This window comes from Zootoca vivipara, chromosome 14, assembly GCF_963506605.1.
Source record: "Zootoca vivipara chromosome 14, rZooViv1.1, whole genome shotgun sequence".
Lineage (NCBI taxonomy): Eukaryota > Metazoa > Chordata > Lepidosauria > Squamata > Lacertidae > Zootoca > Zootoca vivipara.
The window spans coordinates 11,354,966-11,368,252 of NC_083289.1; the positions used below are offsets into that span (position 1 = coordinate 11,354,966).

The 13,287-nt window shown below is 43.9% G+C and overlaps 1 protein-coding gene across 1 annotated transcript in view; it reads left to right on the top strand.

Annotated features, from left to right (window-relative positions):
- Positions 1-1,289: 1,289 nt before the first annotated feature.
- The window catches only part of MYO5C (myosin VC), a 48,181-nt gene continuing 36,183 nt past the window's right edge, over positions 1,290-13,287 (top strand). Inside the window, exons 1-9 of the mRNA XM_035131388.2 lie at positions 1,290-1,484; positions 5,317-5,427; positions 6,261-6,426; positions 6,515-6,659; positions 7,110-7,266; positions 8,212-8,355; positions 9,634-9,715; positions 9,931-10,038; positions 11,088-11,194. Of these exons, the coding sequence (XP_034987279.2) occupies positions 1,458-1,484; positions 5,317-5,427; positions 6,261-6,426; positions 6,515-6,659; positions 7,110-7,266; positions 8,212-8,355; positions 9,634-9,715; positions 9,931-10,038; positions 11,088-11,194 (1,047 nt within the window). The 5' untranslated portion in view covers positions 1,290-1,457. The remainder of the gene's footprint in view (positions 1,485-5,316; positions 5,428-6,260; positions 6,427-6,514; positions 6,660-7,109; positions 7,267-8,211; positions 8,356-9,633; positions 9,716-9,930; positions 10,039-11,087; positions 11,195-13,287) is intronic.

Here is a 13,287-nt window from a genome sequence, read left to right on the forward strand (position 1 = left end):
CACCTAGATCCTTTTTTTTACTTGTACTGCTGTCCAGCCAGGCGTCCCCCATCGGATGGGGCCCGTCCTATAATGCATCTGATTATTCCAGCCTAAGTGCAGAATCTGATGCAAGGCCAGGGCTGCCAACTTGAACAATATATTGGGGGAGAGCAGTCAAGCCCCACCCCGCATAATCCCTCACAAAGACAGGCACACCATTTGAATGGCAATGCCCAGCAACTTGGGCCATGGTGGTGGTGGGGCAGCAGCTCCCTCAAAGATTTTATTGGGGCCAAACTACCGCCAAAGAGACCTCTTTCCCTAGGAGTTTGCTCCTATGTGACCTGTGCCATCAAGCAAAAACAGCAAATAAAAACAGCACATTGTTCCTAACAAGTGTCTTGCAGAGGTGGGGAAACCCAGCCAGATGGGGGGGGGGGTATAAATTATTATTAATACAGGAATCAGGGGGGTGGGGTGTTTTTTGTGGCTAGCAGGTGTTCCCCCATCACTGCTACCTGCTATTTTTGTCTCTCTGTTTTTAACCCCTTCAGCCCCTGCAACCTTCCTAGAAACCTGGTTGTTCCCCTCTCAATAATAATATTAATAATAATAATCAGGGCTGGATTTAGGTTTGATGAGGCCCTAAGCTACTGAAGGTAATGGGGCCCATTATATGTCCAGCTGTCCTTTGTCAACAACAAATTGCCACTGTGTGTGTGTGTGTGTTTTGAATATATGCTATATGGTACTTTATGGACCTAATAGGCATCTAAAGCCATTTGCACTTAAGAAAATATGTATTTTATCAAAGTAATTGATATAGAAATGAGCAAACCAGTGATATTTTAGGGAGCAGGCTAGCAGGTGGGGCCCATGACTTACATCCTAAGAGCCTACACAACACAAAACACTGTTGCTGTATGATTTTCGTTTTTTATCTTATATTTTGGAAATGTACATCCAGTTCCCTCCCTTTAAATTGTTTTTTGGGGGGGCTAAAGTGGGGCGCTAAGCTATAGCTTGTTTAGCTTATATGTAAATCCGGCAATATAAATGATAATAATATTAATAATAAATAATAACAATAACAGCAGAAGCTGAGGGGGAACCTCAAGTCTCAGCCCTCCCTTAAGCGGAAAAGGCCGCCCGGCGGCGGGCAAGCCAACATAGCTGCCAAGTCATCCCTTTTTTAAAGGGATTTTCCCTTATGCTGAATAGGCTTCCTCGTGAGAAAAGGGAAAACTTGGCAGCTATGCAAGCCAACAAACGTGGCGCTCCTGCCGTGAGAGGCACCGGCACTTCCTCGCCCTCGGGCTCCACCTCTGCCCAGAGGCGCCGCCAGCGAGAGGAGCTGGGCTGAGGCAGCTCCGCCGCCCGCCTCCAGGCCTCGTTCCTTCGGCGGGACGGGCGGGAGCCCCTTCTCTTTCCTTCCCCTCAGCCTTCCGCCCGCGGGGCCACAAGCGACAAGCCAAATGGCGCTCAGCGACCTCTACACGCAGGTAAACGGGGGCGAGGGGGGGGGAGAAAAGCGGGAGGAATCGCGGCCGAGGCAGGTGCCGTTCCAAGCCCGCCCTCCACTGGGGGGCGCGAAGGGCAGCAGCAGCAGCGGGAGGGGATTTCTTTTAATGGCCGCGGAGCTTTGCGGGTTGGTTGGTTGCAAAGCCCCCGAGCGCCCCGCAGGAAGTATCCACCTGGGAACTGTAGTTTGCCCCTTCGAGGGAGCTACGGTTTCCACGAGACCCATAGCAAACGGCAGTTCTCTCCCCCAGCCCCCTCTTTCCCCGTCGCCATATGGAGGGGAGGGAAAGGCAGAAGAAGAAGCCCAGCCGCCGCCTCTGCCCGTATTGTGTGGGAAGGGAATGTGGGTCACGGGTCAGCCGGGGACGAGGGAATCCTGTTGTCTCGGTTTTCCCCGATGGGGGATCTGGTGCAGGTGAAGGGAGGGAGGCGGGAAAGCTGGAAGTAATCGTTGGTTGAAGAAGTCGGGCGGAAGGAGGAAGGGCTTCTCTCTCTCACACACGCGCGCACCGCGATCCTAAAGGCCATCCAAAAATATGGAACTACGAGGCGGTGCCGCAGCAGAAGCAAACCCCAAACGGAAGGGCCCCTGACGTGGTTGGATGGTTGCAATCCTGCGTGCGGTTTACTTGGGACTCTGCGCGCAGTTGTACTTGACAGCGCTGTATCTGCGCGAGTACTTGCGCGGATGCGGGGGAAGGGCCACTGAACTTAAGGGGATTAACTGCTAAGTAGCATGGATGTAGCCGGAGGGGGGCAGGAGGCAGCCCCCCCAAATCAATACAAATCTGAGGTCGCCCCCCCAACTAACAAAATTCCTAGGGGTAGTGAATGAAGAAGGCTGCAAACTCAAGTCAGCTGGCAAGGAGGGATGGATTATGGATCGGTTGGCTGGATTGGTTTTACTTTTATGCCGCTTTCACTGACCTGTGCCCTAAGCGGCATATTGCAAGCTTCGAAAATGTTAAAGCAGTGAACATCGGGAATACAAATATGCAAAATACAGAGCATGCCCAGTAAATTAAAAATGGGACTGTGAATGAGAGAGTGTTGGGAGTAATTAAGGTGTCTATAATATATTTGCTTGACTTGTGCACTGAGTGACTGAAGACTTCCTTGGTTTGATGGTAAACCATAATTTAGTTTAGAGACAGAAGCTTCTAATCTCTTGGTGTGTGTGGAGTACATGAGCTCAAAGAGCTTCATGCTTGTAAGATTAACCGTGGTGTCTAAAATGTAGCCAGTCCAAGATGTTTTGCTGCCTGACACAGAACATCAAATGCCCCCCCCCATTCATCAGATCCATAGTACCCAAAACTAGTCACTGCATTTTGGTGCCTGAGGCAGAAAATACCACACACACATCTCCCTATGAGTAAAAAATGCAAAAATAAAAGACTTAACAATGTGCTACTCTTTCATGTTGCTCCTGAACATCATGAAATCCCTAATACGGTAGTATGGCGAGCCCTGGGAAGAGTAGGTAGAATAGAAGAAACCTAACCCTTTCTGCGGCCACTGATAAAACTAAGCAAATCCTGCCCTTCCCAGCCTGTTTTCTGTCAGCTGGGTGTTCCTTCAGTTTCAGAGACTTAACTGGTGGGGGAAAAAAAAAGATAGATGGCTCTCTCTTCTATTCCACATGGTTGCGGGTGGAGAGACACTTCTTATGGGCACTGGACCTGTTTGTTTACTTTCTCATAGGTATGTGGTGTTCTCTGGTTTCTCTTGCAACCATGCTTTTATGTGCCAGTGCAGGTCCAAATCTTGGGGGTTTTTTTATTCATTTGTTTTCCTGAGTGGCTCAAGAAAATTCTCCAGCATAGGAAGGAGGAGGTTGGGTGTAACTCAACAGGAAAGTAAACTCCATGTTTACTTGTAAGGCAGGGTTCACTGGCATGTAGATAGATGGCTCATTACATTTACCTATGGAGGTACCTGGAATAGACTTTCTAATGATTAGATCCAGTTAGAATATTTAGATATAAGAATCAGGTACAAAATGTGTATGTGTATGCGTACATATTTAACATGCAGGGAACACAAACACACACTCTCAGGTTGATTGCCCCACTCCAGAGGCTCCTGTGGACGGGGGGGGGGGGAGAATTCTTGCTTATTTCAGTGTTGGCCACAGGTAGGCAGCAACATTTTTGGCTGGCATAGCGCTGAGATGCTTGAGGAATTTGATCTTAGCAAATTCCAATACAGAATGCCTTGCTCTGTACCTCTTAAACCTCTAATTGGGCCTGCCAGACCAACGCTTTTGGCTTGTGAGACCATTTTGGCCAAGTCACACCCACCTGCCCTACACCTGATGGCTCAGCCAAAAGCGTGGCTAAACATACCCCAACTCCCTCAACTGTTTCTCATAAAACTTGGTTTCCAGATCCTTGATCATCTTGGTAGCCCTCCTCTGCACCTGTTCCAGTTTGTCAATATCCTTTTAAAATTGTGGCATCCAGAACTGGACACAATATTTTAGGTGTGGTCTGACCAAGGCAGAATAGAGCGGTACTATTACTTCCCTTGAATTCCCCGTATAAGAAGTCATGTTTCCCAAAACAATGAATTTGAGTCTGCACAGTTTTCCGGTTTTAGCAGCTGAATAAGTAGGGATATTTGAACTTAACAGGGCTATTTCTTGCACTGGAAATTGCAGCAACTGCATCCACAGATTTAGAAATAAACTGTTGTAAGTTTCTGTGTGCCTGGTCCAAGCAAGCTACATCTTCCAGTGACTTTAACAGAAGACCAGAAGACGTGTAACTCTCTTCTGTCTAAATAAATTGGACTAGAAGTGCTAAACTTTGACTAGATCATGCCCACAGTTAGTACTAGAAAAACAGCATTCTCTGAACTCCTTGCAAAAGGGCCATACCATTTTTGCACCTTTCTAACCTTTGCAGCTTTGGAGGATATTATCCTTTAGAACAGTGATGGGCAACCTTTTGAGCTTGGTGTGTCAAAATTCGCCAAAAAACCGAGCATAACTCGGGTGGTGTGTCACTTCAAGAAAAAACCCATAATTGTGCGATATTTATAGTTTAAATAACAAAAATGTATAATTGTAATATATAACTGTATTTAATAAACCCAAAACTAATTATTTAACCAAACCAAACCAAAAAACCCTTATTTATCACAAAGTGCCCAGAGTTGTTGAGCTTTTTATGGGGAGCTGCTAACCAAAGTTCTGGAGGATTTTTTGGTGCAAAAGTTGCTTTGCTTTTTGGGGGGAAAGAGAACAGAAATAAATGACGAATAATACATTCGCTGCAACTAACATGCAGCACCGACATAGTCTGCCAAAGCACCAAAAAACCCCAGCACAGAACGGGTTAAAAAACGAACGCTGTTACATCCAATCATAGTCTGCCAAAGCGCCAGAAAAACAGCACAGAAAGGGTTAAAAAACCAATCTCTGGCTACCAGCAACAACGGAGACAAGCTGTAGCGGAGACAAGCTGTAGGAGGAGTGGGAGAACAAATGGGGGGGATAACAACAACAGCATGAATGGGCCGATGGGGCACGTGCCAGCAGTGAGGGCTCTGCGTGTCATGTCTGACACGCGTGTCATAGGTTCACCATCACTGCTTTAGAAGCAAGGTTATTGATGTATTGACGTTTGAGTTTGGCTTTTTATGGGGACGGAGATATGCTATATCTGAATTGCTTGCTTGCATATTTTATTATATAGTGATGACAATATAAAGAAAAACTCAATAAAACTTGCTAGCCAAAAGAAAGAAAAAGAAAGAAAGAAGAAGTGCTACTTAATAAAGTGCATTGTTTTTGTTTTATTATTACAGTATAACAGAGTTTGGATTCCTGATCCCGAAGAAGTCTGGCAATCTGCTGAAATCACAAGAAACTATAGAAATGGAGAAGACCTACTTCATCTGCAGCTAGAAGATGGCACGGTGAGCGAAATATGCCATGTTACTAGCAGCACTATGGTGTACAATACTTGCATGCATGTTGACACATAAACGTTGACCTGCTGGATTTTCCATCTGGTCTCGCTTTGTGTCTGATAGACTCATCCTGGTTTTCACTCACATGCTAAGCTGGTGTCTGGGCTATATTACCTTCTACAGGTGGGACTTGAAAAGAGAAACGGGAGTGGGAATTGCTTATTTTTCCCATGTCCAGGACAGAAATCAATCCAGCAAATGTGACTAGCATATTCCGCTGTTACTTTCAGCCTGTAAATAGACCATGTTTTCCCCAACCCCAACCCCATTAAAATGAATGGAACAGCTTAATGGCCACTCAACCCTTCCCATGTGGGTAGCAGTTGCAGACCTTGCCTCTGTCCACCATCCACAGCAGCAAAGGCCCATGTGTTCTGCTGGCCATTAGGGAAATTCCCCAGCCGGCAGAATCAAGGCACGGGGATTCCCACCCAGGCACTGGCTTCAATCAGCGGGCCAATCAGAGGCCTTCCCGGCTGCGCAGTGCCTTGCCAGCTGGCAGGGCATTGGCTGCAGTCCATGTCTGGTCAGCTGGCAGCGCATAAAAGAGCAAATTAACTACATAATTAACTACATAAATTATGTAAGTTCCAACATTTCACCACAGTGCAAGACAAATAACATAGGTTTTGGCAGAAGATGAACTTCAGTGGACAATAAGCATTGCTGCATGTGAGGAAGACAGGGCAGAACAGAGAATGATGCCTGTGTACAGTACATCCTTAGGCTCATGTAACATGCTAGCTTTCTCTGTCTTCACCTCTCCCATTTACCATCAGGAATTGAAATATCCAGTTGATCCCAGAGCTTTACCTCCTTTGCGAAATCCAGACATACTTGTCGGTGAAAATGACCTCACAGCACTTAGCTATCTTCATGAGCCTGCCGTCCTACACAATCTGAAAGTTCGCTTTGTCGAGTCCAAGCTGATTTATACCTACAGCGGTAAGCGAACGTTCACACTTTCTCAGATACGAAGCATGTGTGGTCAACTCTTATTTCGATCTGGTGTTTTCTCCCCCCCCCCTTGCAGGGATCATTTTGGTTGCAATGAACCCCTACAAGCAGCTGCCGATATATGGAGAGGCCATTATCCATGCCTATAGTGGTCAGAATATGGGGGATATGGATCCACATATATTTGCTGTGGCAGAAGAAGCTTACAAACAAATGGCAAGGTAGAGTCTGGAGAGTTTGTAGTATGTTAACCTGTGGCCCTCCAGATGTTGTTGGACTCCAGCTCTCATCTTCCTAACCATTGACCATGCTAGCCAGGGCTGATGGAATCCAATAACATCTGGAGGACCTCAGGCCAGCCCCCCCCCCTGCTTTAAAACCTCTGATTATAAACCTGTGGCTTCCGTTTGTAAAATGTTGCTACATGCCTGTCCCTTTCAAAAACTTTGGACCCATGTAGGTAAGTTTCTTAGAAATAAAATAATAATAATCAAACAAGGGGCTTCATTGATCCTGAAAAACTGTTCAGAGATTGCTGGGAATACTCTCTAAGCACCTACAAAGCTCCTGGAGGAATCAGGTGCCAACAGCGGGAAATGGCTTCATGCACCAGATCTTTGGAAATTAAAAATAATAATTTTATTTGATAATGCATTTTCTCCTCGCTTTAGGAACAACAAGAATCAATCTGTTATAGTCAGTGGAGAATCAGGAGCTGGGAAAACAGTTTCAGCTAAATATGCTATGCGATACTTTGCTACTGTAAGTAGATCTAGCAGCAACACGCAAGTAGAGGATAAAGTCCTGGCATCAAATCCAATAACAGAGGTAAATTATGTATGGCTCTGTAAGGGGATGAAATCACATATTTATTGAATCATCTCATTCTAACATACTGAGCACCTGCAGCAGAAATGATCGTATTTGACCTTCTTATTTTGAAAACCTATGGAATATCTAAAATAGTTATAGATAACACTTCTTTGGTATCCCAGATCTGGTTTGGTTGACTGAACTGCGCATGTTTGCTGTTTAATATGCACAGGTTATTCTCCTGTTGTCACACTTGATTTTCTTAAATGCCAAATGTTCACAAAGTTTATTTCCTATCTTAGTTGTTGCAGTAAAGCTTCCTCTTTGTAGGCGTGGATAAATAACAGTAGGCTACTGTGGAAAATGGAAAAAAAACCCAACCAGGACTGGGTGTAATGATTGCTGCACCAAAGCAGCAATCGTAAGAACACAAGAAGAGCCTGCTGGCTCAGGCCAACCAAATGAGTCAGTGTGGTGTAGTGGTTAGAGTGTTGGAATAGGGGCCTGGGAGACCAGGGTTCAAATCCCCACTCAGCTATGAAGCTCACTGGGAGGTCTTGGGCCAGTCATTTCCTCTTTGCGTAACCTACCTCACAGGGTTGTTGTGGGGATTAAGCTTGATCTCCTTGGTGAAAAAGGCAGGAGAGGAATGTTGCTGTATTGGCATTGCAAGCTAGCAAAATGGCGCTGGTGGTTGTAGACTCTAACCCAGTAGGTGAGGCACTTACCTGGCAAATATATAGGGTCCATAGGAAGTGGTTCTTCAGCTCATGCTTGCTCACATGCTTTCCTCCTATCTCCCACCTTTTACTGCTGGGAGAAGTGAACAGGAAGGTTTAATCTTGCAGGGACTGGAACGTATTCAGAACAGATTGAAAAAATTAAATCACTTCTGCCAAACATCTGAAATTAATCCATTTTTAAATGGATCTCCTTTGACTTTGATTCTCCATTTCATAGGCTGTTGGTAATGCTAAAACCACACGCAACGACAATAGTAGCCGCTTTGGAAAATACACAGAAATCAGTTTTGATAGGAGGTACCAGATCATTGGTGCAAATATGAGAACATACCTGCTTGAGAAATCCAGAGTTGTCTTCCAGGTTAGTAAGATTCGCCAGTGGAATTGCATTATATCTTTGCTAACAGATTGCCATCAAGGCAAGATGGATTCTGTTGTGGGCTAAGAAAGATCCAGCTGCTCAGCCCCCCCCCCCTTTTTAAAAATCTCTGAGGGTCTTGGTGGGACCTGTTGCCTGGAATGACACCAGGGAAAGTACAAGGATGAGGGCTGGACATGCTGCGTAAATAATCCTGATTCTATATGGACATAATGTGCAGTTCCTGTTCCTGCAATAGTTTTAGGTGTCATTTTATTTTGTAAGCCGCTTGGAGAGCCACTTGCAGCTATAAAGCAAGATATAAGTACTCTAAATAAATAATGAATAAAATACAGATAATGGGTTGTATCCAATGCTAGATCTACTAAGAGAAAACTTGAAATTAATGAACCTAAAGATAGTCATGTTCATTAACGTTAATGGGTCTTCTTTGAACAGGACTGACATTGAATGCAGGCCAATGCTCCACATATTAATCTTCTCATTAGTATGTCCTGCCCCTTAGATCTTTGGGCTGGTATCCCCAAACTGTCCCAAATTCTGGAGCAGTGAATTCTTGTGCTCCTTAATTGCAGGGTTGTTTCAGATACAGGGTAAAAGTAAAGCTAACTTTTCAGGTAATTAAATAAGCTATTTCTGCAAGCTGATTTCCCAAAAAGGAGGTTTAGAGGAAACTACTTCTGGGTTTCTGTTAGCAATTTTTCAATTAGTACTTCCTGGAGACATCATTATTATTACTTGCCAGCTCTTGTCAGTTTTTAACTCGAGGCAATTATGAGAGCAACAGTTTTGGCAAGCGGCATTCAGCACTGTCTGGTTTGGAGATGTGCACTCAGTAATAGGCTAAAACTGCTGCATTGAAATTTACAAGTTGCCACCATCTTTGGGATTTAATTTTCCTAGAGCTGTGATCTAGGTTCTGCAATCAGTCACGAGGGCTGGTGAGCTGTGCCCACTGAGGTGTGGCTTTCCTGATTCCCAGAATGAGAGGAAAAATCTTTCTCTGATATGACTCACAGAATCATAGAATTGTAGAGTTGGAAGGGACCACAATGGTCATCTAGTCCAACCCCCTGCAATGTAGGAATCTTTTGCCCAACATGGGGTAATGAACCCATGACCCGGAGATTAAGAGTCACTATTGTCATGTTAGTCAAGTGGCCAAGCAGGCCAGAAGCTGTGGCAGGTACATCTCCTCCTACAAAATGAAGCATTTTTCTTTGTTTCTCGTTTTATCATCTTGTTTACTTTCATTGACAGTCGGAGAATGAAAGAAATTACCATATATTTTATCAGTTATGTGCATCTGCTCTGAGACCAGAATTTGAGCACCTTAAACTGGGTATGTCTTATTTCATATTTACATTGTTGTAGTTTACCACAGTTGTGTTTTTTTTAAACAACGAAGCGGTATATACATTTTATTAAATAATTAAATAAGTTAATCTTACTAAAGGACTTTTGTTGCATGATTTGGTCACTGGTGGCCTATTCGTAGAAGTCTCTCAACTTAATATCCAATATATAATGTCAGTATGTTTTGCTTTTCGCCTGCAGCAAGCGCCGAAGAATTTAATTATACTAACATGGGTGGAAACGCTGTGATTGAGGGAGTGAATGACTATGCCAGCATGATGGAGACTCAGAAGACATTCACCCTGCTAGGTAGATAAACTTTGCCTTTAATAAAGTAGCAAAATTATAATGCTGGAAAATTCAATGGGATTGCCGTTCTGAAAATAGCTACTGATTAGATGTTATGACCATGTTCCTAATTTACTTCTTGAAATATGGCAACTGTATCATAGAGCAGAAGTACTTGTATTAACGTAGAGAGGGGGACATTTGCATGGGAAAGGGGTGCATCCCACTCCGAACAATTCACTCTTGAAAATCAAGAGTGCTAGCTTTTCTCCTGGCCCTCAAAACTGGGTAAACCTCCCTCTCCTGCTTGCTAGCTTCTTCCCTGGAAATGTTCTTCTATGTCCCTGCATTCACACTGAGAAACACAACTTGCAAAAGGATTCCAATTGATGCTGCCACTCCCTGCTTGACTTGGCAGTTGAGCTGACACTCTGCTGTGGAGTGGGAGCCAGAACTGGTGGTTTGAGAAGGATGTTGAGAGTGTTATTTGAGAGATAAAAAGGCAGCACCTGAGAGTGCTTTTTTCTGGGCTCCGGTAGGCAGAGGAGGAGGGGTCAGGAGCCACAGCAGAGATATGCAGGCAATGAAATGAGTACTGTTTGGAAGCCAGGTAGAGAGATTTGGCAGAAAAGAAAAAGGAGGGAGAGGGAAATGAGGCAAGTTGCAATATGAATTTGGGCTGCCTCAGCAAGGGCGATGAGGAGGGGAAACAGGAAGAGTAATCGGACAGAAGGGTCTGGAGTTATTATCTCTAGCGATAAGCCAGAAAGAGAGAGAAGGATGCCAAAGAAAGGAGAGGACACTGTACAAGGCAAGTCAGAGGCGTCAGAGGCAAAGATAGAGCTGACTCTTAGTTTGGGTTGTATAATAAATGTATGATTTCACCCTGATACTGTATAACTAGCTCTGAATTATACAGGACTTCAGCATAGCCCTATGCTAAAATGCAATGCCTGAAAGGGAGAGTTACTTCTAATTTATGTACTTTACCTTGCAACACCTAATGCCTCCATTTCTTCCTGTTCTTGGCTGTGTAATGTTGAATCGAGATTTATTTGTTTTCCTTTTAGGTTTGAAGGAAGATTTCCAGATGGACGTTTTTAAAATATTGGCAGCCATTCTGCACTTAGGCAATGTGCAAATAGCTCCTGTTGGTGATGAAAGATCTTCTGTTAGTGTAAGAATTGCCAGCAAAACATTTTGTGACTTATTTTCCCTTGGTGAACAATGGAAGAAGCCCTTGCCATGTTTTCCCATTTAGCCAGGGCACATGTGTTGGTTTTTTTAAAAGTAGTTTTTATTAAGTTTTACATTTTTATATTTAACACAAACATTTTTATCACAAAAAGTATATATGAATCCCTATACCCCCACCCCCATGGCTTACCTCAACTTCCTCTTCTGGTTCTTTAAATATTTACTTCTCCTGCCTGGTTTATTCTACCTTAATTTTATAATCTTATCACTTTTGTACCATACTCTTTCATATTACATCTTGTCCTTGATTTTGTTGTTGTTGTTTAGTCGTTTAGTCGTGTCCGACTCTTCGTGACCCCATGGACCATAGCACGCCAGGCACTCCTGTCTTGCACTGCCTCCCGCAGTTTAGTCAAACTCATGTTCGTAGCTTCGAAAACACTGTCCAACCATCTCATCCTCTGTCGTCCCCTTCTCCTAGTGCCCTCCATCTTTCCCAACATCAGGGTCTTTTCCAGGGAGTCTTCTCTTCTCATGAGGTGGCCAAAGTATTGGAGCCTCAGCTTCAGGATCTGTCCTTCCAGTGAGCACTCAGGGCTGATTCCCTTCAGAATGGAGAGGTTTGATCTTCTTGCAGTCCATGGGACTCTCAAGAGTCTCCTCCAGCACCATAATTCAAAAGCATCAATTCTTCGGCGATCAGTCTTCTTTATGGTCCAGCTCTCGATTACTTGCCCTTGATTACTTCCCCATTATTACATCTTAACTTTCATGCTTGTTTTCTTAACTTTACTCAAACCCTGCTAGTGAGTCCACTTCTTTACAAATACAGAAATATACGGTTTCCCAGTGCTTTTTAAAGCTAGGGCACACGCGTAATCATGCTGCACTTTAGTCTTGTTGCACATTTCCTTCTTTGAGGATGCAATCCTCATAGGCAATCGAGTTATTGTTTATTAAATGTGTTTGTGTCTTGCCCTTTCTCCAAGAAGCGCTTCAGTTTCGCCAACTCCGGGGCTGAGGTTGGGCTGAGATGTTCACCCAGTTTGCTTCATAGCTCAGTTAGGTTTTGGACCTGGGTTCTTCATAGCCAAAGTCAACACTTCAGTGTCCCTGGCTTACACCACACTGCTTTGTGTTGTGTAGCGCATTGGCTTTCCTGGTTTGCCATACAAGAAGGCACTGCACTTTCAGTTTCAGCTCTGTGCTGCAAGTCTTGTATTAAAGTTCTTATTGTTCATGCATCCTCTGTGTGCCTTCCTTTTCATGATCCCTTTCAGTTTCTCAATGGGAAGCAAAATTCCCCCTTATAGACGCTTTCAGATCGAGCCTTGCATGCTTCGGGGATGAGTTCTGGCACCAGAAAAAATACATGGGACTGATTGATTTCCAGGTTTCAAATCTAGTAAACCCTGGGACCTCTTGACATTGCAGTGGATTGTGGATTGGGGCTGTTGTTGGGTTCTGCTCCTGCTTCCATCAGGGACTGAAACAAAATATAGTGGTACCTCTACTTACGAATTTAATGCGTTCCGAATGCACATTCGTAAGTCGAAAAAAATTGTAAGTCGAATCCCATAGGAATGCATTGGGAGAAAAAATTCGTAAGTAGAAGCAACCCTATCTAAAAATTTGTAAGTAGAAAAAATCCTATCTAAACCGCATCCAAGATGGCGGATGGAGCTCCATTCGTAAGTAGAAACATTCGTAAGTAGAGTTATTCGTAAGTAGAGGTACCACTGTATGTAGTTTTAAATCTGGTCTTTTAAAATATGCATTGGAATGTCTTGATACAATTGCGTGGAAATTTGTAGCTATGTTGCTGGCAAATGTAACATTTCATGTGACTGAGGAAACTTTAGGTCGCTCGACTGCCGGCATTGATGGCAAAGTGTCACAAAGAATACAGAGATGATACATACTCTTGTCAAATTCCCGTACTACCTTGGTAGTGTTTATTTTTAAATAAATTTTATTTTTGCATTTTCTATTTCCAAATCCTTTGTCAATCCATAGTTCAAATTTTTACTACAAGTTTTCTGTCAATCCTACCAATGTATGTAGTTGTTTACA